We start from the raw sequence: 25,361 nt of genomic DNA, 5'->3' as shown, positions 1-25,361 counted from the left end.
AATGTCAGATCCTATAACAGGCAAATGCTGTATTGCACACAGTTATTTTTTAAAGGCAAAAGTTTGTAGCTTTTTCAAAAAGAGTTTAAAGTGTAAATACTGTTTTTTGTTCATTGTACTCCCCTAGAGATGCTTCTATTATGTCAAAATTGTGAAAAATTTCCCTTTGGGGATAAAGTTCTTTTGATGTTTTCTCAAGAGGTGAAGAGGGCAGTGAGAAGTTATGTATGTCTGGAATTTTTTGGTTGTTTGTTTAGCTTTGTTGTTTTTATTTTTTAACAAGCTATATTGAATGCATGTATCCAAATGGTACTGCAGCACTAGAGAAGGGAGCACTATGGGAAAAAAATTTTCCTGTTTATAAATAGGAATCTGGCACCCATCCTCATCAAAGGTGCATTCTAATCTTTCCCACATAACTGCCTCTGTTCCCCTTGGATATGAACGCATTTACCTTGCCTAATACAGAGAAGCTTATCAAGTATAAACATAGACCCAGAGGATTTGGATTTCTTTGCTCCTTTTCCATCTTACTGTTAGACACTTACTGCGAGTTTTCCAGCTAGGAGCATTGCAAAATTGCCAGGTAGGATTTTCAGCTAAAAGAAAAATGGTGACTTTTGATTAGTTGTGCAGACAAAAATGTCATAAGAGAGAGAGATTAATAAAAATTAATCTTATTAGATGGATAGCATGGCCTCTGCTTCAGCTGTCTTTATGAGCTACTTGTAATATGTAGGTTATCTCATCTTGTATCAATTAAAAACTGTCTAGCCATCAGGGTCTCTTGCCTTAGCACTGCCATGAAGTAGAGACCCACACAGGCCAAAGGAACTCTCCCCTGCACATTCATAATTCATTCCACTTTCATTAACTTTGATGACTGGCTTGCTGAATCCTGGTAAGACTCTTATCATTGTCTTGCTGTCCTCATTAGTTTTATAGGAAGGAGACTTAAAATTTAAAAATAAAACCATTTTTGAGGTATGGCATGCAAACCGCACAAATTTTAAGAGTGCATATCAATGCTTTTGTTTATTGACATATGTGATTATATCAAGATATAGAACATTCCCAGCACCCCAGAAGGTGTCTTCATATCCCTTTCCTGTCAATAACCTACTACTCAGAGGTAACCACTTTGTTCTCTTCTTTTCCGTAGGTTTGTGTTCCTGTTCTTGGATTAAATGTAAATGGAGTGATATGATAGCTAATTTTATGCATCTGGTTTATTTCAACATTCTTGTACTGGTATCTTGGTGGATATTTGTACTCTCTGGTTATATATTTAGGAGTGGCTTTCCAGGGTCATGTGATAGAGGTATGATTGGTTTTAGTAGATACTGCCAAATAGTTTTCCAAGGTAGTTGTACCAGTTAACAATTTCACCAGCAATCTATGAGAGTTCCAGCTGCTCCATGTTTTCAGTGCATGATATTGTCAGTCTTTTCCACTTTAGCTCTTCTGGCGGGTTTTGTATATCTGATTGTGGTTTTAGTTTGCACTTCCCTGATGAGTAATAGTGATGAACACCTATTTATATGCTTGTAAGCCGTTTGGATATTCTCTTCTATGAAGTGCCAGTTCAATTCTTTTATACTTTTAAAAATTAGTTTATATTTTTCTTATTGATTTGTATGAGTTTAAAAAATGTGTGAATGTAGTGGATATAAGTCCTTTGTTCAATATATATCGTGAATATTTCATCCCAGTCTGTGGTTGTCTTTTCATCCTCTTAAGGTATAATTAATTAATATTTTCTTTCATAATGTTTTTTGTACTGTAGGAAATATTTGCCTACCTAAGATCATGGAGATTTTCTCCTGTGGTTTGATCTAGAAGCTTTACTGTTTTAACTTGCATGTTTAGGCCTATGATTCATCTCAAATCATTATTAGTATTGTTTTGGTATCTGGTATGAGGTAAGAGTCATGGTTCTATTGACTTATTTGTCTGTCCTTGAGCCAGTACCACGCTGTCTTAATTTCTGTAGCTGTATAACTAGCCTTAATATTTGGTAGCATATGTCCTTCAATTTGTTCTTCCTGAAAATTTTTCACTATTACTAGCCCTTATGTACCCTTATGCATTTTATAATCATTTTGTCCAAATTGCCCTTTGGGAGTGGTTTTGATCTTTTTGACTCATTACTTTTCCCTTTGTCCCTCTAACTTCAAAATCTAGGTAACCTTTTAAAGGTGGATATCGGTGGCCTGTTTGGGGCAGTTCCCCTCTAGAGGGAGATTCTGAAGTACGAGGAGACTGCAGGAGATTTTCCTGTGCCTTTCCTGCCCAGGCAACAGCCCAGAACTCAGGTAACTTCAGGTAAGAAAAACTATCCCGGCATTTTGGACTTTGCAAGTTTCCAGTGCATAATTTTCGTGTTTCTCAACTGCCAAACATTGTACTGATTTCTCCTTTCCTTAGTAGAGTCCTTCTGCCTTACAGCCAAACTTCAAATTCGACAGTGCCCAGAACTAGCAAATTCCACAGGAAATGAAAAAAGCACCTGATTATCAGGACACTTAGGAAGGGTCCTTTACTCTCTGAAATGTTAGTTCATCTTGTCCTTGCTTATCCTTAAAGCTATCAAGTTTGCAACTTATCTTTTTTGGGGGGTGGTGGTGTTTTTCAGTTGTTGCAGGAACATCCACATCCTGTTTGGAAGAGAAGTCTGCAAATTGTTTACTAGGTGGAGCCTTGATACCCCCATCCCTCTCAGCTCTATCACAGGTAAGTAGTTTATGAACATTTGGGCCAAATCAGTAGGTCAGTGGAAGGATAGAAAATGGACATATCCCTGAACCTCCCAGTCACAGATAATGGGGACTTCTTAGGAGACGGATCTGCTTAAGTCACTTTCAACTTGGAATTCAGGCAGTTTCTAGGGATAGTAAATGGCATTAACATTCTCAGTTCTACTCCTGCTTAGGAGAATGAGATGTCAGCTCTGGCCTTGACTAAGGCAAATTTGCTCCTGTAGTCACCTAAATTTGTACCCTCTAGCCTAGGACTTTAGAAGTCAGACCTGGGCTGACTTTCAGTTCTGCGTCTTTACTTATGTGATCATGGGCAAATTACTGAATCTCTGATCCTCTGTTTTTCCTCCTGTAACTTCATAAGATGATTTTATTGTGAGGATTAAATGTACTATAGGTTGGATATCTCTAATCTGAACATTTGAAATACTAAATGCTTCAAAATCCAAGTTTTGAGCACCAACATGTTACCTTTGCTTTCAGATGGTTTGGTGTACACAAATTTTGTTTAGAGTACAAGATTATTAAACATATTCTATAAAATTGCCTTCAGGCTCTGTGTATGAGGTGTTTATGAAGCATAAATGAAATTCATGTTTAGACTTGGGTCTCATTCCTAAGATATCTCATTATGTATATGCAAATACTCCAAAATCTGAAATCTGAAACACTTCTGATCCCAACCATTTTGGATAAGGGATACTCAATCTGTAATATAAGAAAAGTGGGATTTACAGGCCTTGATACATAATAGGTCTCCCATTAATGTGACAATTTATTGGAAACAATTTTATGGGCACATCATCAAATCTGGCATATGCTTTCAGAGGCTGGGGATTGTGCTTGGTTACTTTTTTGAGGGCAGTAAAATTTTCATATAGTGAAATGTACAAATCTTTAGAGTACCATTCAATGAGTTTTGACACATGCATACTCCTATGTAACTGACAACCTTATCTAAACACAATAATTACCATCACTCTAGAAAGTTCTTTTATGCCCCTTCCCACTCAGTTCCTACTTCCGTAAATACAACTGCTATCCTGAATTTTTTTCTACGTAGATTATTTTGCACTTTCTAAAATTTCGTATGAATAGAATCATACAGCATGTAATCTTTTGTATCTGGCTTCTTTCATTAAGTATAATGTTGATTATTCATCCATGTCGTTGTCCCTGTCAGTAGTGCCTTTCTTTTTATTGCTGATTAGTATCACATTGTGTGAATATACCATAGTTTGCTTATTCATTCTCTTCTTGTTAGATACCTGAGCTATTTCTACTTTTTGGTGATTATGCATACAGCTTCTATTGCCATCCTTGTAAATGTCACTTTGTGAACTTTCATTTCTCTTGGGTAAATACCTAGGCGTGGAATTTCTGGGATATAGAAAGGTGAATGCTTAGTTTTATAGGAAACTGATAGATGTTTTTACAAAAACATAATACTATTTTATACTCCTACCAGTACTATAAATGTGTGTAAGAATTTTGGATCCTCTACATCTTTGTCAATATTTGGTGTTGTCTGTCTTTAATTTTAGCTAATCTACTGAGTGTATTGTGGGATCTTAGTGTGATGTCGATTTGTAGTTCCCCAATTACTAATGATGTTAAGGATGATTTCATGTGCTTATTAGCTCTTTACTTGAATTGTCTCTTCAGATCTTTTGACCACTTTTAAGTTGGATTGTTTGTCTTTTTATTATTGAGTTGTAGGGGTTCTTATACACACACACATATATATAGACACACACACACACACACACACACACACACACACACACATATCTGACAATGAACATTTTTTTTTTTTTTTTTTTTTTGAGACGGAGTTTCACTCTTGTTACCCAGGCTGGAATGCAATGGCATGATCTCGGCTCACTGCAACCTCTGCCTCCTGGGTTCAGGCAATTCTCCTGCCTCAGCCTCCTGAGTAGCTGGGATTACAGGCATGCGCCACGATGCCCAGCTAATTTTTTGTATTTTTAGTAGAGACGGGGTTTCACCATGTTGACCAGGATGGTCTCGATCTCTTGACCTTGTGATCCACCTGCCTTGGCCTCCCAAAGTGCTGAGATTACAGGCTTGAGCCACCACGCCCGGCTGACAATGAACTTTTAACCAGAATATATAAAGCATATAATGTTATATGTAAAATATTATAATATATAAATGTATAAAATATAATATTTTATATAATATACTTTATATATTTATATATAAAATAGTGTTAGAAAGCAATATACTTTATATATAAAGTATATAGTGTTATAAAGCAATATACTTTATATATTCTGGTTGAAAGTTCATTGTCAGATACATGTTTTGTGAATATTTTCTCTCAGTCTGAGTTGCCTGTTCATTTTATTAACTGTATGTTTTGATGAGTTGGTCCATCTTTATACCCTCTGTTTTCCACATGCATGGTTGAAGCTTGATAATATTTACTGAATGAATGAGCTGAAAGTTGTTGCTCCCTCTCTTCTTCCATTATTTCCTTTATTCAAGGACATTTACTGATTACATACTATTCTGGTAAGCACTCTTCTGTTCCTTGGGGATATAGCAGAAAACAAAACAGGCAAATTTCTTAGTCTCATGACAGTTACATTTTAGTCTATATGTACATGGGGGTAAGGTGAGAGACAGAAGAACAAATAATTAAACAAGGAAATATGAGCTAGTTATAGCTAGGTACCATCATGCAAAAATGAAATTTGTACATCATGGGAAAGGAATGATTGGGGCTTTACTCAGGTTGAGGGGTAAGAAATCTGAGGAGGTTATATTAGATATCAGAATGACACAAAGTCATTATCCCCTCCTCCCCTAGCAAGGAGAAAAGGATCCCAGGCAGAGGATATAACTAATAAAAAAGTCCCTTAAGGTGAGTTGGGGCTAGGCATAAACTATTCCAAGTGCCCCTTTAGGCTAAGGTGTCCAGAGTCAGTTGCTTTGGAAATTACTGCAACTGTCATAAGCTGATGCTACACTCTTACTCTTTCTTATTATTGGAATACTTAGCAGTTCTTCAAGTTTCTCCTTACCCTGTCTTCACCCCCTAGTTGCTAGGTTCTGAGTTCGTTTGAGAATAAAAATGGTAGATCAGCTAATAAATGGGTCAACAAAGTTAAGGCAAGGTCAGTAATTATTTTTCCCATCAAAAGTGGCTGAGTCCCCCACCCTGCAAATAAATCAAGGGCCACATAAAGTAATAAGTAACTACATTTGTCTTATAAAAGAACAAAATATGGAATGTTTTGCCTCTTTGTTTTTTGTATTTAGGTTATGTAATGTACAACTCAATAAATACAATAAAAATTTGATTTATTCCAAACTTTTCCCAGTTTTAGGAGAGAGATACAAGTAAAGATTATGGCAAAGAGTAAGAAAAGATGGAGATAGAGAGGGTGTGAAATAGAATGAACCACATAGGTGAATAAATGGAAGCATATTGACAAAGAGGAGGAATAAAAGAGTCCCAGAAGAAGATAGAGAAGCTGAGAAGAAAAAAAAAAAAAAAAAAAAACTGGGTGAATGGGAAGTCAGAAGTTAAATAGATTTTGTGTGAGTGTGTTCCTGCAATATTCTTGTGCCTTTGGGCTGTGGATACTATATAGTAGTAGGTTATTGCTACCTTTGAAAAATGTGATGGTGCTCCCTAACAATATTTAACACACATGTTACTTCCGTGTTTTCCTTTTGATGAGCTGATGCATATTCTACATAAATGTCAAATTCCTTTCCTTGATTTCTCTCCATATTTCTTTCCATGAGACGTGTTTCCCTTAAATCAAACAAACAGATCTTTTGAATTAATAAAACAAACTGTTCTGCCTCTAGTACCCATTCTTCTATATTTCATATGGAAAGTTGCCTTCAACAAAATCATGCTTTCTGGTCATTATCGTTGTGACCCTTATCATCAGGGAAAACCCTATGTCTACTTGTAGGATTTTGGACAAAAAAAAAAAAATATAGTGATCTGACAGGATTTATGCTAAGTGGACATAGTATACAACTAAGTGGGTCAAAAAAGGCCTTGTGGAGACCAGCAAGCTCTATGTGCAAATCACAGGCCATCTGGCTGATGATTTTCTGTACTCCAATAAATATCCAAGGATTACAGTCAACTAAAAGTAAAGCCTGTGGCTTGCTGGACCCCACTCTGGTCAGAATTGCTGAAAACTGGGTAATAATAGACTTGGTAGAATTCTAAAGGAGTGATAGAGATGACTGCTTCCTAAGACTTTCAACTAGGAAAAGCCTGACTGGGGCTGGAGAAAGAAAATCAGCCCAATTTACAGAATTAATAGCCATACATTTAACATATAGATATATCCAAGGGGAAAAAAAATGGCCAAAGGTATATAGCTATGTTTATCAGCCATGTAGACCTGGACTATTGCAGGAAAAACAATCTGGTAAAGGGAGATATGAAACTAAACTGGTTAAAGGAGTTTAGAAATGCTTGTAAAACACATGTCAGCTCATCAGATTGGAAAAGAAGAATAATTTGGAATGAGAGGGGAGATAATCTAGGCCCGCAAAACTAATGTAGACCCTGAAGCTTCGGGGACTCTACTTGGCACCCTTGTTAGTTCAATTTAAGGTTGTAGAATGGGCTTGTGAAATCTCAGGGCATATGGGCATGTATATACCAGGTCAGCAGAGACCAAAGAGTTAAAAAACCATGAATCAAATAAACAAGTAAGAAATATGAGATATGACAAAATGCTAAAAATTTCTTGCATCCTCAGTGGATTCATTTTAAGTGTGGTGGGGAGTGATAAACCAGGGGAACATGGCAAGTAGATTATATTGAGCCAATATCTAGATTTTCAAAAATATAATATAGACGTAAACAAATATATACTTACTCAGAAAGTGGGTTTGCAGAGGCCACCAGATATGTAGATGAAAACAGTACAACCACGGCTTTAGATAAAGTTGGAGAAACTAGTTGCTGGATATGGAAGAGGGTCAGTAATAGGAAATTATCAAGGAACTAGTTTAATAACTGAAATTGTCCAAAATTTAGCAAAATACAGAGAATGTGAGACTTTTATTTACCATATACTCCCCAGGCTGTGGGACAACTGGAAACTTTAATGAATGGATTTCTAAAAGCACAGAAAGAATTCAGTAATACCAGCTATAAATGGCAACAAAGCAAATTTGCTAATTAAGACAGAGTTAATTGACAGGCCCTAAGTGAGTGTATCCTTCCTCAAAAGAGATGTTCAAGAGAGACAGACAAACTACCTATGCTCACTTTTCTCCCGAATCTCTTAACAAGTGATGAAGACCATGAGGTATTCAAAGGAAAGAGTAGTAGATCCTCACAAAGCCAGCTATAGTTAGGCATATCCTTTCAACCTTAGCAGCAATTCTTGATAGGAGTAACCTGTGGCCATAGCCTGTAAGATGGATGAAGACTCAAGGATACTAATCTTTATATTTATCTTTTTATTATTAGGTCTGCTTTCCTGTTTTCTCTTGGCTGTGACAGTCTGCCTGATGGTTATTATAATAGCAGTTCACCATTAGTACAAACAAGAGTACCATATATTAATTCTGCGCACAGTTTACCGACATCATCAAAAAGTTATATTGTTCCACTGTTCTCGTTCTGTACTTGATCACCATCATAATTATATACACACCCTAATTTCTGGTCTAAACCAACCACAGAACCATTGTTAGCCCCTGTACTATCCATTGTCACCAAGTGTCTATTTGCTAGAGCTTTTAGTGATATTTTATCTATTGATAAGAACACTGAGGCATGGATTCCACATCAGTTCCCATACTCATGGATGGACTTATTGCTTGTGTAGCCCAGTTAATAAGAATAGCTAATGAGCTTTTACAATTCATTATACAACAACAAGAAGTTCCTTATGTAGAAGAAAATGGTAGCGCAGAAGAGATAGAAGCAGATGCACCTCCTCCTGAGGAGGCTTCAGCACCAGATCTCCCTAATCTCTCAGACTTAGACTCAATACTTACACCAACAGAGGATGAATGCCTAATGTTTGATGTAGATCAGGCTATGTTAGAAATAGATAGCTTATATGAAGATGCAGTCTCTGGTATAAATGATGACTTAATAAGTGACTAAGATCCAATTTTCCCCCACCGGCATGTGAAAACTGATCATTCCTCTGTTTCAATATATTCTATATTCTTATTTTCTGTATATTAACAATATGTATTTTCTCATAATTCTGCACATTTTCATCACTAATAACCCATATAACAAGTAAGATTTGATTTACTTCCAGCAAAGGCTGGTCTATTTTCCTCTTTGTTGTTATTTTAAAAATTCTAGCTTTTGCCATGTAAGTCTCCCTTTACCTGTACTTACTCTAATGCTCGAATTTCTGATGACAGGAGCAAACAATAGTAAATAAAAGAAATTCCTTATCTAACTATGGAGTGGAGAACAGATGAACTCTGTCACATCTTAGGACCAATTTCTCTGGTCTACAATGAATGGAAATCAAATGGGAACTAGCCCCCAGGGTAGCATTTACTGTAAAGTAAATGAATACATTCACATTAACAGGACAGTGTTGAGATACTTTTATTTGAAAGGATATAATTCCTTACTTATCCTATAAGAGAGAATGTGTTCATCAAAAAATGCTATAGCAGACTAAGGGAGGTAATTTTAAAAGAGTACTATCTACAGTATAACAAAACTGCAGAAAGGTTTTTGAATGACTGTTGCCAAGGAGAAAACTGAAAAAAGTGAAACCAAGATTTCCAATGCAAGACTTTTCTTGCAAATTCTGACCACATTGCAGCTACTTTACACTACTATTCTTCAAATGAAAATGGCACACTATAGCAAATAACCAAAGAGAGACGTAATGGAAGGGCTAAGCAAAGCCCTACAAGGACTATTCACCAATGGAAAGACAAACACTCACCATATTGGCCTAGATATGGTCCATAGTGGATGTGGATACAATATATCTTCTTGAATATAGCTTAATTTAAAAAGAATAGTTAATAGGCTTATTACAATGAATCTGCTGCAACCTCAACCTAGAAATATTTACTGTTCAGAGATAGAAGCAATAATGAATTTAAATAAAATATGGGTTGGTATTTAGCCACAATAATTTTGCATATGCCAGAAGGGGAAAAATGCAATAGTTGAAGGACCCCCACAGCAAAACACAGAGGGACCAAATAAATATGCAGGAAATTTACTGACCATACCAATTGCATGCCATACTGTACCTTCATTTCTATTTGTAAAAATAGCTACCTTTCAGACAAGCCCATGGACACTATGGCCCTCCTTCGAGAATGACCATTGCATCTCATGCCATAGGCAACAACTACATAAAGATATAAAGGTATACCACTAGACAACGTATTACATGCAAACTGCAAAGAAATGACTTGTAGAAGGAAATCCACACTGGTGGAAATCAGATTATACCAATTCATATAAAGGCCTAAAGCATATTATAGTCAAAATAATTAAAATGACATTTAACACAGATGACTTCAGAGCTAACCTTTGAAAATCAGAATTTGTGGAACTATTCAACATATTAATATGAGAACTTTCAAAAATAGACTGCTATGTGAAAGGATTGATAAAAGTAGATGAGGATTCAGGAGACTTAGAGGAGCAAATGAAAACACAAATAGGAAAAATAAAAATTACATCACAGAACAACTGTGGATAATTAAAATCCACATGGGATAGCAGATTTAGGGATTTTACTGCCACAATAACTGGACAAACTGAACCTTACTATCTTGTTTTCCCAGTACAGAAGACTCTAGATAAGCAGTTATGTACAAAATGGCAAATAATTGATGCAGTACAAAGGGACTATGCCAAATTAACCTAAATAGAGTAGTGGGAAAGCAAGGTGAAACAGTTTATCACTCCTTTCCATTAGGAACAGCCTTACTAGGAAGCTTAGTGATAACAGTTTAACAAGAAAATTTAGACATTTAGTAAATAATAATAAAAATAGGGGAACTGGATAAAAGTTAAACGTTAAAGAAATTGTTGCTTTAATTATAGCTTCAAAAACAGCCAGGGAAGATACACATTCCCCACAGGGAATTTGGACTTTAGGAAACTGGGCTATAATTTTGTGTTAAAATAAAACTCAAAGCATAAATACCTGGACAAGATCTGAGAACATATCCAAGGAGAAGCCACCAGTCTGCTACAAATTTTATTTGGTGAGCAATTTAACTGTAGCAGGACAGATCTGGTGCTCTTAAACATGATATAGATCCCAAAGGGTAACTATTCCTCCAAGTGGAATTTTAGAATATGGACTTTATAACAATCCCATAACAGATTAATGTGAGCTTGTTAAAACTGTTAGTGTATTATAAGAGAACACAAGCAACCATACTAACTCAAGGAGGTCATGAAACGATGCAAGAGAAATCCATGAGACTACTCTAGATATTGAAACCGGACAAAGATTTGAACCAGCCTGCAAGACGAGTAATGTTTAATATAGTCTTTAGGCATCAAAGCAGGGAGGTGCTACAACCTCATTATATGTGGAGCTGGCTGACCCCTTGTTTGCCTGGGTTACCTGGAAAGTTTGTACTGTAATGGCACCTCAGGAACTAGATAAGATATATTCCAGTGTTTGCTTTGATTCTGTAATTGGATATGCTTAAGGATTGTTAAGATATAACCCCCACTCCAAAAAATAGATTCTTGTATTAAGTATGTTTGTTCTAGGGAACAGAATTAGAGTTAATAGTGAAAAGAAATGTTTAGGAAATAAGAAAATACTTTGGAACAAGAACTAGTGGGGAAGGTGTTTTCAGGAGAGAGAAGCAAATTAATAAATTGTCAACAGTTATGCAACTGTTTATGGTGGAAAGCCATGATATGGAGTTAGTTTTTAAACAGGTTTATGAACAAAGCCCTGTTTTAGTCTTACGCAAATTAGCCAACCCTAAGATGTTGCTATAGCTAGCTAGCTGATAGGCGATTGCCATAAGTCATGTATCTGAAAGCTCAATTAGATGGAGAATTATTAACTAGTTTAGTCCACTGACTGGATACCTCTGAATGAAATCCTGAATCTCCTCCAGGAGAATGGAGAGAGTGGCTGGTCCTTTATGCGAATTAGCCCTTTTCTGTGTCTTCTTAAAATCAATGCGAAAGTCAATTATTATGTAGCATGGAAGGAAAAAGAGGCCGGGCATGGTGGCCTATGCCTGTAATCCCAGCACTTTGGGAGGCCAAGGCAGACAGGTTACCTGAGATCAGGAGTTTGAGACCACCCTGGCCAACATGGTGAAACTCTGTTTCTACTAAAAATACCAAAATTAGCTGGGCGTGGTGGCAGACACCTGTAATCCCAGCTACCCAGGAGACTGAGGCAGGAGAGTCACTGGAACCTGGCGGACAGAGGCTACAGTGGGCTGAGATTGCGCCACTGTACTCCAGCCTGAGTGACAGAGCAAGGATCCGTCTCAAAAAAAAAAAAAAAAAAAAAAAAAAAAAAAAAAAAAAAAAAAAGAAGTCCTTTATCATTCCGTTATCATTCTGAGACAAGCTTAAAGGTGTGAAAATCAAGGAAGATAGGCTGGTAGATGGTAGTGGATTAGGTAGTTCAAGTATTCATTCCTATTTGCTTGGGCTAAAATATGTGGGGAGTTGTGCCTATGTAAATTCTTATATGTGATGATTACTGCTAGTTATTATCTTGTGATTGTTTATAATCCTTATTTGCTATTGATCTAAACCATTTTATTGTTTTCTTTTAAGAGACTTTACCTAATAAACTTTAATTCACAAATCAAAAAACGTGTGGTTATTTTAAATTACTTGGTTGTGAATTATTTCACTCAACAGAAGGTAGCAGAGCATACTCGGAGAGAATGTATACCAGGAATCTGAAGTTCTACTTCTGGCTTTGTCACATGATCTAAACAAATTTCTGAACATAGTCCTTTCTCGTTTGCAAATGAGGGTTATTAAGAAATTTTCTGCTTACCTTCAGTGATAATAAGGAACAAATGTAATAATAGTTTTCAAAGCCTTTGGAATGACATATCTGACATTGAGACGGAATATATGAAATCAGGACTTTTCAGGAATATCTAAAAAATGTGCATGCTTATGTCCATTGCAGCACTATTCACAACAGCAAAGACATGGGAATTAACCCAAATGCCCATCAATGATAGACTGGATAAAGAAAATGTGGTACATGTACACCATGGTATACTATGCAGCCATAAAAAAGAATGAGATCATGTCCTTTGTAGAGACATGGATGAAGCTGGAAGCTATTATCCTCAGCAAACTAATGCATGAACAGAAAACCAAAAGCCACATGTTCTCACTTGTAAGTGGGAGCTGAACAATGAGAATACATGGACACAGGGAGGGAAGCAACACACACTGGAGTCTGTCGAGACAGGGGTGGGGAGAGAGAGCATCAGGAATGTATTCCTAGCTAATAGATGCTGGACTTAATACCTAGGTGATGGGTTTATCAGTGCAGCAAACTACCATGGCATGTACTCCAGAATTTAAAAATAAAATTGAAAAGAAAATTCACCCAACTGCAAAAAAAAAAAAGTCTGTATGAGAATATCTGAAAGTCTATTTGACATGTAATGATTAGCCAATAGTTTTACACCTGTTTTCTAAGAGATTAGAGCTTTCTTATTCTATTTCATGCCAAAGTTAGAGTTTGGATTCAAGTTTTGTTTGATTCTTTGGAGGTGTTTTTTTTTTTTTTTTTTTTTTTTTTTTTTTTTTTTTAATAACCAAATTGAATTATTTTGAGGAGTTACTTGAGTTCTAATAGGAATAATAATGAGGAAAAAACAATATGAAAAAGCCCATCAGGAAATAATGAATTATATTCCATTTAAGGCTAAGATTTTGTTCCTGAGGGGATTATGTAACTCTGAACGTTATTAAGCCACCATGATCCAACTTAATGTTTATAATTTTTTTTAACATCAAAGCTGACTATTGTGTTTTTGTACTGACAGGCTTATCTTAATAGACTAGATGTACCTAGTGATTTCTCTTGGGAATACTTCTTTTTTCAGAGATCCTACTCCCTCTAGCCCATATTTAAAACTGGTTTTCTTCTGCCTATTTAACCCTCAGAAAGCTCACAAACCAACCAACCAACCAACCAACAGAAAAACCCTAATGAAAAAAATTAACTTCTAGTTCCTGAAGTCATTTGTGAATTATTTGTATTGATAAATAAAACTGTCAGTTCCCAATATCACATCTCTTCAGGGTAATAAAGAATCCTTGAACGTGATTGCCATTATACTTATGAAGGTTGGAACCGCATTTTAGCGATATAAGGAAAATCACTTAACTCTTTATACCTGGTCACAATTTCATCTTAAAGACCCTAGAAAAATGCTGAAGGCATCTCAAAAGAAAATTTTAAGTTACCACAAATATTCATATAAGGTGAAGAAGGGGGCCACAGTTATGAAACACAACTTTAGTGTTTTAGGTTCTTCTAATCAAAGATGTTATTAACAGGTCATGAGAGGTGGCTCACTCCTGTAATCCTAACACTTTGGGAGGCTGAGATGGGCAGATTGCCTGAGCTCAGGAGTTCAAGACCAGCTTGGCAACATGGTGAAACCTCATCTCTACTAAAATACAAAAAAATCAGCCAGTGTGGTGTGGGCACCTGTATTCCCAACTACTCAGGAGGCTGAGGCATGAGAATAGCTTGAACCTGGGAGGTGGAGGTTGCAGTAAGCCAAGATCATGCCACAGCAGCCTGGGCAACAAAGTGAAATACTGTCAAAAAAAAAAAAAAAAAAAAAGTGTCACTAACAAAATCTGTTGTTGAAAACACATAAATACATATGCCTTTATATTGTGACAAATTCTGGAAATAGTGATCATTTTAATACCTTTATTCTTACTTAAACTTGGAGGAACACTGGCCTTTCTTGAAGCTATAACTTCTGAATTTTTAATGTAGGCAAACCCCTAACTTCCAGCTTTGGAAAATCAGCTCCAAATACAGCTCATTTTATGGAGAGAAAGAAATTGTTCTGTGTGGAATATAGCTTTTTAGCTCAAGCTTAAAAAATGCATGTTGTCTGTTTGAAACTTAACATGTGAATGGGCTTATCTTTGGGTCCTTATCCCAGTTGCAGGAGTCCTTGATGCTTCTCCCCCACAAACCTCGACTCATTGAGAAAATTTCCATTTGTACTGGATATTTCTTCATTTTTTCCCCAGTTGGAATCACAACATACTTTGAAAGAAGATTTAGCAAGATGTCACCAGGGATGGCATTAGAGAGTGGAGAAGTAGTGCATCTGCTCTGTCGTATTCCTGATTACAGACATTGAGGAAATCCTACCTATCCTTGACAGAACCTCATGCTCCAACTGTTGTTAAGCATGGAATCAAGTGGAAAAGACAACTTTTCTCTTTTAGCTCAGTTACTTTATTCCCATCTAGAGGCAGTTTCTCTTTGAATAATTCTGGTCCTGGGAAATAATTCTTGTCCATTCTCCTACAGTCTTCTTTAGGGTCTGAAGTTTGTTTGAAAAAAAAAAAAAAAAAAAAAAAAAGTCCTTTAAAAAGTGTTTCCAACTTGTTTAGGGGCTCCTGACATGTAATCCTCAGGCCAAATGTGTTCCACTGGATCTTGGGGTGTGACCCACTTAAGATGTCAATATGTTTTTTTCTTGATGAGTTCGCAAACATAAACTATATGCCTTCAAAAAATTTGAGAACTTTTATCTAACATGGAAAAGCTGAGTTAACTTGCCATAAACATAATGGAAGCATAGGACCGGATGTGGTGGCTCATCCCTGTAATCCAAGCACTTTGGGAGGCCAAGGCAGGTGAATCACCTGAGGTCAGGAGTTTGAGACCAGCTGGCCAACATGGTAAAACCCCATCTCTACTAAGACTACAAAAATTAGCCAGGCATGGTGGCACATGCCTGTAGTTCCAGGGAGCCTGAGGTGGGAGGATTGCTCGAACCTGGGAGGTGGAGGTTGCAGTGAGCTAAGGTGGCACCACTGCATTCCAGTCTGGGTGACATAGTGAAACTGTCTCAAAAATAAAAATAAAAATAAAAATAAAAATAAAAAATAATGGAAGCATAAAGTTAGGTTTCGTTTCATTCATTTATTTGTATCAAAATGAAAGGTTGGTTTGACTAGTTTCATTAGCTCCTACGCAAGAAGAGTTTATACTGCAAAAATCAAGTGTATTGTATAATGTGATAAAATGAAGATCAAAATCATGACTTTTTTCTGCTTATGGTCCTAAGCACTGTGTGTATATTTCATTTTTTTAAGACTAGATTTTGGATATTTATTGAACAGACTTATCAGTCTGATTCCTCAAGTCAACGACTTTTGAGAATGAAGTTCTCACAGACACTTGAATTGTTGGACCCTCAGTAACTCACAGCATTGAGCTAAATTTATATGCTAAAGTTAAAATTACAAAAACACACCTCCAGAAAGGATATTGGTGATATGTTTAAGAAGGTGAGATTATTCAGACTTAAATTAGACATGTGAATTGAATAGAGAGAAATTAGAGACTGTATGCATTTGAGACTCAATGAAACCACATATTTTAAAAAAACTGTAATTCACAGATTGGGAGGGATTACAGGGTTGGTTTTTTTTTTTTTTTTGGTTTTGTTTTGCTTTCTGTTTTTGTTTTTTTTCCTCTAGAAATGTAGTCACAATTCAGAAGGGATTTATAGAGTTTGATAAGTATAAATTATGTTTTACATTCCTGAAGCAATGCCTTTGGAGTATAAACTTTAAGATATATATGATTTCTCAAGCCTGTGCTTCTAATCAGTGTGGCTTAGTTTGAAGAGAAACTATTTATGTTAAAATTGATGTATAACCTGCTAAGATAATTTATATTGGAAAATTTGGAGCAAAATACATAAATATAAATCCTCAAATGATTCTGAAGTCTCTGGCTATGGGACTAAACTTTAGGTCATATTTGAGTTTCAGTGGCTCTATGAAATTATATTCTTTATCATGAAATCATTGACATTGAAGTTGACAGTCACTCACTCTCCTGGCCGCATACTGCTTGGAGCTAGAGTTTGATGTGCTCTGATTGAAAGAATACAATCTACTAAATACCATGGTTTTCATTTATTTTATTCACAAAGATCAGTGAATAACACTAGACTTAAAATTATTGATCTTTGCATAAATAAATACAGTGATTTTAAATTACTTTTCAAAAAGTCATTTAGTTTTGAAATTACTTGAATTTTGAAATTACTTTGATTACTGCTGAGTATCCATAATATTGAACAGTTAAGAGGTGCTACTTTTCCAGCGTTATGGATTAAAAATGATTTAGCTGGCTAGGCATGGTGGCTCACATCTGTAATCCCCGTGCTTTGGGAGGCTGAGGCAGGAGGATCACTTGAGGCCAGGAGTTTGAGGCCAGGAGTTTGAGGCCAGGAGTTTGAAACCAGACTAGGCAACATAGTGAGACCTTGTCTCTAAAAATAATAAAAATAGGTTAGGTGCGGTGGCTTACACCTGTAATCCTAGCACTTTGAGGGGGCGAGGTGAGTGGATCACTTGAGATCAAGAGTTCAAGACCAGCCTGGGCAACATGGTGAAACCCCATCTCTACTAAAAAAAAAAAAAAAAAAAAAAAAAAAAAAAAAAAAAAAAATACAAAGATTGGCTGGGTGTGGTGGTGCATGGCTGTAGTTCTGACTACTATGGAGGCTGACGCAGGAAAACTGCTTGAACCCAGGAGGTGAAGGTTGCAGTGAGCTGAGATTGCACCACTGCACTCCAACTTGGGTGACAGAGCAAGACTCAATCTCAAAAATAAATAAATAAATAAATAAATAAAAGTTTTAAAAATGTGCCCTTGCAAAATACGAAACTATACTTAGATAGGTACACTATTGAAAGAAAAATAGACACTCCAAAACTTGTGCATCTTCAAAAATGAACCCTAGTGATGACGGTTGCATGATGTGAATGGACTTAATGCCAGTGAACTGTAAGCTTACAAGTGGTTAAAATGGGAAATTTTATATTAGGTATATCTTACTACAATAAAAATTCCACTTCAATGTTCACAGCAACAATGTTGGAATGGCCTCCCAAAGTGCTGGCGTTACAAGCGTGAGCCACTGCATGTGACCCAGCTAATAGTTATTGACCGCTATTGTATGCTCAGTATTTCGCTATGCATAATTATATTACCTATTTTATTTTATTTGATCTTTACATTTCTCCATGGAGGTAAGCACAATACCAGGCTTATTGAAATAACTTTAAACAGGTAAATGGCAAAAATAAAATAACTGGACTCATGGGTGAGCCTAACCATTTACCACTTTCCCCAATATCACCCTTTCAATCTCCCATGTTGCTCTTTTTCATTTTTTAACCCATTCCAGGTTGCCTGGTATTTGCTTTTTGCCTCATTTCTAAGGCATAGTGCTTTTATTTTTGTCTGAGAAAAAGTGAACAGATTAACACCCAGTGAGGTTTGCCTCAGAGCCTGGATTCATGAAGGAATGTCGCTGCCAGTTGCCCTTCAGCTGGCAAGCACCTCTCAGCAGCTTGGACTCCAGGTAGCATGGAAAAGAGATGGAAATGGACATTAAAGCACTTCTGGTGCCATGTACTACATGCTAGCTTTTCTTATGTCCCACAGTAGCCCTGTGAAGTGGAGAAATTGTTGTCATTTCTATTTTATAAATGAGAACACTAATACCCTGAAAATTGGAGTGAGTTTCTTCAGGTCATACAGCTAGTGGGTTAAAATTTTATCCTCAGTTGCTCTAGCTCCATAGTCCCTGCTTTTTCCATGGTATCATGCTGCTTCTTTAAAGTTAAGGCTAAATTAGCCTTGTTAGGAGACTCTCCCAAAGTGTTTGATAAGATGACATAGAACTCCACCTGCTTGACTGTAAAGCTTGTTTTTTACGGTCCCCCTTTTTCCATGATATCATACGACTTTCTTAAAGGGCTAAATTAGCCTTGTTAGGAGGCTCTTCCAAATTGTTTGATAAGATGGCATAGAACTACACACCTGCTTCACTGTAAATCTTGCTGAACTGGAAAGCAAAACCTCACCTGTGACCTTGAACTGACCTCCCGTAAAGAGGTGGAACCCAACATTTTGGAGGTCATACAATAGCAGATCCTGCTCCAACTTTTTATTGAATTACAAACCCTAAATATGACTCCATCTTTCAAATGCGTTTCTTAGCCTTCTTTCTGAGGGGCTGCCAGAGATTTAGTTGTGCCAAAAATTACCAGCATCCAGACAGTGACTCTTCTGTAATCACTGCCCACTATGTCCCCAGTATATAGGATAGGATCTCTTTTTATGTGCTCTCACAAAACACTGTTCTTTCAGAATACTTATCTTACTATGTAATCATATATTCATTAAAGTAATCATTTACTCTACATCCACTACCAACTTGTAAGCTCCATGAAAGTAGGATCAGTGTCTGTCTTCTGCATCACAAACATTCAGAACAGTGCTCAGTAAGCATTTGCTAAATGCATGAATGCTTTTCCATCAGAGAATCAGATGGTTATTTATCTGGCCATAAAGAAAATACAAAAAGGTTGTCTGTGACTTGGATAAATGGGCATAACTGTGAGACCTGCCCAACCAATTATTTGTTAGAGGGCTAAATGGTAGAAAAATGTTGATTCTTGCTCTGCTGCTCCAGACTTGGGAGGCTTTAATCTTCCCTGAAAGCAGAGATGAGCTCAGCTTACCTCTTTCTGGTGGTATTTGATTGCCACCTTCAGCTTGGCCAGGTCATGGTACTTCTGAGGGTCAAGCTCTTCACTGTGGTCATCTCGATGGTTGAGGATGATCTCCAGTTCCCGGGAGCTCCGAGCTTGGTCCAGCAGGTCCTTGGCAAAGAGTTTGCACTGCTGAGAGAGCTCCTCATATTCGGCTTTGAACTCATTTTCCACCTTGCTGAGCTCCTTGAGCTCCCAGCCCAGGCGGAAGGCAGTTAGGATGGGATCCTCGCTTGATAAGGCAATGAGTGAGGGGCTTGCCAGAGCCTTATAGATGTTCAGTCGGGAGCGAGAGTGGCGCAGGCTGTCTACCTCTGAACTAGACACACACTCCACACAGTTGCAGCGGATCTGGTGGGGCCGTGGGATAGTGACCCGTTTTTGCACAAGCAATTTGATGATTTCGTAGTTGTTGGTGTGGGCAGCCAGCATGATGGGAGTGATGTCTGGTGTGAACTCAGAGAACTGGGTGTCCATCATGAGAGTGGGGACCTAGGTACAAGAAATGAGAAGCATGGAAGAGCAGGATTAAAGTTTGGAGAGAGAAGCATAGGGCCTGTAAAATGCTGGTGAATCAGGAATTAAGTCTCCATTCTCATCTCAATTCTTTTGACCTCCTAAACCTCCTTCCTTATAGCTAAGGTTTGTGGCGTGCTTATTGTGTGCCAGGTACTATTCTAAGCACATTACCATGTCTTTACTCATTTAGTCTCCACAACAACCTTGTGAGGTAAATATTCTTCCCATATGAAGAAGCGGAGACACTGAGAAGTTACAGAACACACCTAAGGTTATACAGTTTTTAGTCAACAGAGCCAAGATTCAAACCCAGGCAAGACTCTAGAGCCGAGCTCTAGAATCAAGTTGTCAATTATGCAATGACAACATACCCATTTCTGTCTGATAAATACTGGAGAATACAGATAAATAAAGGGCATTTTTTTCCTGACCTTCTGGAGAATTACTTGGGTAGAACAAACTTACATAAAATTGGTAACAGTACATAGTAGTTCAGTTCCAAATGAGCAGTAGAGGCTGCAGGAATATTTATTTGAGAGGTTACCAACAACCAGTAATGTTCAAGACCATGTCATTAAATCAAACTCTGGGGGCTGAAGAGAAGATTCCCTCAAATTGTTACATTAACTTTTTATGTATAAATGGGACTTCAGGGGACCAAAGACCAAGGTCAGACAGGGTTCGTCCAACTTCATGTAGGTCCCAGGAAGGTAAAGATAATTCGTTAGTGTTAGGAAGAAGTAGTCTGTAAATGAAGACTTCTTGGCTTGAGGAGGGTTTACTGATAGCAAAAGGACCATTGATAAAACTGCTATGTCCATGATGTAACGTTTGGTGTAAATAGCAGCTATAGGTGAAAGGTGGGGGCTTCTTTGGGTATTCAGGAGCACTTCTGGGTGAGTGTGCAGAACCTGATCAATGATTTTAAAATCTTTCAACTTTAAAATGTCTCTTTTGGGACACAATCTTTTCTCAGTCCAGTAAGGAAACCAAGGCAGCTTGCTAGACTCACAGAAGAGTTTAAGTGGAGAGAATGGGAGGACTGGAATAGTCAGCAGAGGCTTTATGGAGAAGTGGAACTGACTATTAAAAACATGGATGGGATTCCAGAAAATCAGGAAATATTGATTTTATTACACTTTAGGGAAAAAAAAAAGTTCCAAATGTTCATTTTAACTGGCTAGGACATACCATGGATAATTGAGAGTCTCATCGAATAGCCAAATCGTGGGATTTTTGTTTTTGTTTTTGATTTTTTATCTCTGTAAATGTTAAGGAGAAATTGTGTTTTAATCAATAGTTTCTTTTTACTCTCGAAACTTCTTAAAAGAAATTACTGGCAAACTGACAAAGGGATGAATTACTGTTTTTCAACATCACTGCCTCCCTCCCACCTTGCATACAGGATTCTCAAACAGGGAAGTGGCCAGAAAACAGAGAGTAGGAACAAGGTGGTGGAGGAGGAGTTTGCAAGAAACCTGTTTCCTTCACTGAGTGCTTACATCAGCCTCTTAATAGTTGAAAGGTGGCTGCGTAATGGTCATCAATTGCTAGGATGGATCAGAGAGTAAACATTGGCAAATATTTAGAGGGAGCAGCTACAGACAAGACAGCTGGAAGTGAGCAACTGGCTCATAAAGTAAATTGGACATAGGAAAAAAGAATAATCTCAGAAATTAACATAAGTCTACAGGCTAAGGAAGAAGTAGGTCTGAGTGGGCCTGGAAATGAACATAAACACTATCGGTATAAAGCCTAGAGTTGGGAAACATGGGGAAGTGAGAAATCTGTCATAGTCTTCCCAGGAAAAGCAGCTCATATCTGGGAAATCTACCCTTTCTCTGGCCAGGAGTCTTCCTCAATCTCTGTCAGGATCTAAAAGTGTTGAGGGGAAGAGAGGCTAACCGGTAGCACAGGATTCCCTGGGTTAGATTGTGGGTATGGGTTGGCTTCCTACCATGCTATTCCTCCTTCCTCGTGCCCTGTCTCTCTCTCTCTTCCCCTCTTCCTTATTCTTTGTACTTTTCTTACTCTTGTCCTTTCTTTTCTTCCATGTTGGTGCTGCCAGTCCTGTCCTGAGATGAGCTCAGCTTACCTGTGAAAACTGTTTAGCTCCACTTGTATGATAGAGCCAAAAGGGTGTTGTTGTCTATGCCTAGAATATGAAATGCTTTCTGAAACTATCCAATTATATTGTCTGACAAGGAACTTTATGATTCTCCATTTGGCTTCCTGAGTACCTAACCCCAGAGAGGAAACCTTTTAAAAAGGAAACCGGTCTGCAGTGACCAATTTTGCCCTCCTGTCAGTGTTGCCACTCACGTGTTGCTTTCTGTGTGTATTTCCTTGTGGATCCCCTGTGTGGAATCCCCTCTTGCACCATTTTTCTGCCACTCAAGGGTCACTGCAAGCTCTGGTTTCTTCAACAGCTCCTCCTCCTGACTTTGAGCTTATCTCGTTCTGCCCACTTAAATATTGTGGGCACAAGGTTACATGCAAGTAAATGACTTTTCTAACATTCTAATAATGATGCTGTCTAACATTATTCTCAAATTACTTCACACATGTACTTTTTGCCTTCTTGATAAGGTTATGTGCTTTTTGAAGGCACAGTTGTCCTGGTCTGCTCTTGTTTCCCCTATGGTATCTAGCACAGTGCTAGACACACAGCAGACACTCAGCAAAAATATGTTAAATTTCCTATTTTCACATTAAGAAATTGGCTCTCATGGCCAGACATGGTGGCTCACACTTCTAATCCCAGGACTTTGGGAGACCAAGGTGGGAGGATCACTTGAGCCCAGGAGTTCAACACCAGCCTGGGCAACATAGTGAGACCCTGTCTTTAAAAACAAAAACAAAAACAAAAACATATTAGATAGGCTTGGTGGCAAGCACCTGTAGTCCCAGCTACCAGGGAGATTAAGCCAGGAGGATTACTTGAGCAAGGGAGGTCTAGGCTGCAGTGAGCCGTGATCATGCCACTGCACTCCATCCAGCCTGGGCAACAGAGTGAGACTCTATCTCCACCAAAAAAAAGTAAAGACAAGAAGAGAAAAGAGAAATTGACTATTGTTTACAAATCTGACTCCCACAATTTGGATCAATATAAGCTAACTTCCTTGGACCTCTCCTTCCCACGTCCAGCTGAGAAGGCAGGTATCCCATGACTCCAAGAAGGGTTAGACGAGTAGCTCTGCAGGGAACTACGGTGAAGTCTCACAAACTTGGAACATTGCTGCCTTTTTCACAATGCTATTGCTTCAAAGTGGGGACCGATCCATAGACTACAGGTTTCTTTTTGTTCCTTTTACCCCCTTTGCTTTGTCCTCCCTCATCTTCTTGCTGTTTTTTTTTTTTTTTTTTTTCCCTTCCCAGGCTGTGCAGAGACCATGGACTATCATCAGGACAGCCAAAGCGAAGGAAGAGAAAGTTCTATAATGAGGGTCAGGAGATTCTGATAATAATCTAGATTTTATGACATGGTCTAAAATACAGGCCAAACAGGTGGCAGAAATTAGGACCGGGTGTAGGTGTATATGCATGATTTGGGTGAGCGAATGGTAGAAACTGGTAAGCTGCAGAGACCCTCTCGAATGGGGCAGCTACTACTCAGTTCCTGTAAATTGTCATAAACACGAGTGAGGAGCAGTGTTGTCAATTTTTGAAAAGAAGCCAGAAACATGGATGTGGGGGTAGAAGCTCTTAAAGTTACAAATGTTGGCTTAAAAATTTTAAAGACAGTGCAGGCCAAGCAAAATACATATGTGAGACCAATTTGGCTTGAGTGAACCTGTTTGTGACCTTCGTGCTAGCACATAAGTTGTGAGACTAAAAAGATATGGAAGAGGAAATTGAACATTTAGGCAGGGGCCAAACGATAAAAGGCCTCATATGTCATGCCAAGAAATTTGTATGTTATCTGTTGACCATGGGGAACCACTGAAGGGTTTTAATCAGGACAACGGCCTAGTTGATTAGTTTGGCCACAGTGTGGGAATTGGGCAGTGGTAATCATGCTCATAAATGTTTAACAACCAGCTCTCCACAGGGGAGGAAAAAAGATCCTGTTTTGTAGTGTTTGCCAGTTTTTCTCGTGTAAATATTCCCATTGTGGACAGTTTCAATCTACCAATACGACATCATAGAACACAGAGTTGGGAAGAGAACCAGTCAGCCTGCTCTTGCCAGCTGGTGCAAGCCTGCTCCAAGCACACCACCATGTGTTTCAGAATAAGGCTAATCAAAAGATATCATTAGTTCAGGTGAAGAGATGGCAAGGATCTTAAGCTAGATAGTGATTCTAGAGATGGACAAAAAATAACAAATTTAAGGCATTCATTGGATGTGTCAGGGAAGGGAGGGAGAAGAAAGCAAGGATGTTGGGTCTCTAGATTCCAGTGTGTGGTTGAACAGTAGTGTGAGCAATTGAGATAGTTCATGCAGGAGCAGGTTTAAGGTTTTTAAAAGTTCAGTTTTGTGCTTGTTGACTTGGAAGTCCCTACTGGAAAAGCAGCAGGAAATTGTATAACTAGTATAAATCCTGAAGGAGAAGTCAGGGCTGAAAATATAGATGTGAAAATCTTCAGCCTGTAATAGTAGTTGAAACCAAGAGTGGACAGGATCAGCCTCTGCCTGCCCTTGTTTCCTCACAAGGGGCTCCACCTGTCTACTCCAAGGACTCTGTCCAGCTCCAGTTTCCAGGGTGACTAAGGCTTGCTATAAGAAATACTCAGGAGGCCTGCCTCAGGTGCCATCGTTCCAAATTTCTACTGTTGAGGCTTTGGCATTGGGTCAGTCTCCTTCTCTGTTAGTTTCTGAATTGCAGCTTCTTCCCCACCTGTGCCCTAGCTTTTAAAACAAGGCTTCACACTTGTTTGAGTTTCTGGCTTAATATCCCAGGCCTCCTTAATGAAATGTAGCTGTGAAGAGACGAGGCTGCATCTTGAGCACCTTGATTAGATCAGGGGGCGGACCCAAGGAAGAGGGAAGAAGTTATAGACAAGGGAGAGGGGGCTTGTGGGAAGATCAAGGTGCCTGAGGAGACGAGGAGGGACGAGGTCCAGAGCAACGTTGGGGTGAGGTGGAGGTTGATCTTGGTCTGGAATAAGGATTCCTTTATCCTCAGAGACTGGAAGAAGAAAAGGTGAGTTGAGCAGAGCTGTTGCTAAGTTCGTTATTGAAGAGGGCTGGAAGATGAAGTACTTCTCATCTTAAAAATGTGGTTTTCTCATTGAAATGAGAGGTGAAATCAGATGCTTTGA

General features: G+C 38.1%; 2 protein-coding genes across 4 annotated transcripts in view; one reads left to right on the top strand and one right to left on the bottom strand.

Moving 5' to 3' along the window:
* The window catches only part of TRPC5OS (TRPC5 opposite strand), a 109,346-nt gene extending 97,049 nt beyond the window's left edge, over positions 1-12,297 (top strand). Inside the window, exons 5-7 of one of the 2 annotated variants that reach the window (XM_074391489.1) lie at positions 2,185-2,325; positions 2,636-2,733; positions 8,242-12,297. In XM_074391489.1, the coding sequence (XP_074247590.1) occupies positions 8,551-8,886 (336 nt within the window). In that variant the 5' untranslated portion in view covers positions 2,185-2,325; positions 2,636-2,733; positions 8,242-8,550 and the 3' untranslated portion in view covers positions 8,887-12,297. Of the gene's footprint in view, positions 1-1,754; positions 2,326-2,635; positions 2,734-8,241 lie in introns of those variants that run through there. The other variant, XM_074391490.1, reaches the window with a different exon arrangement.
* The window catches only part of TRPC5 (transient receptor potential cation channel subfamily C member 5), a 303,299-nt gene that overhangs the window by 121,931 nt on the left and 156,007 nt on the right, over positions 1-25,361 (bottom strand). For both annotated transcript variants that reach the window (XM_074391488.1, XM_074391487.1), the window contains one exon: positions 19,549-20,070. In XM_074391488.1, coding sequence (XP_074247589.1) covers positions 19,549-20,070 — 522 coding nt within the window. The remainder of the gene's footprint in view (positions 1-19,548; positions 20,071-25,361) is intronic.

This window comes from Saimiri boliviensis, chromosome X (assembly GCF_048565385.1).
Source record: "Saimiri boliviensis isolate mSaiBol1 chromosome X, mSaiBol1.pri, whole genome shotgun sequence".
In the NCBI taxonomy this organism is placed as follows: Eukaryota; Metazoa; Chordata; class Mammalia; order Primates; family Cebidae; genus Saimiri; species Saimiri boliviensis.
Note: the sequence above shows the minus strand (reverse complement) of the source record. Positions and strands in the feature narration are given on the sequence as shown.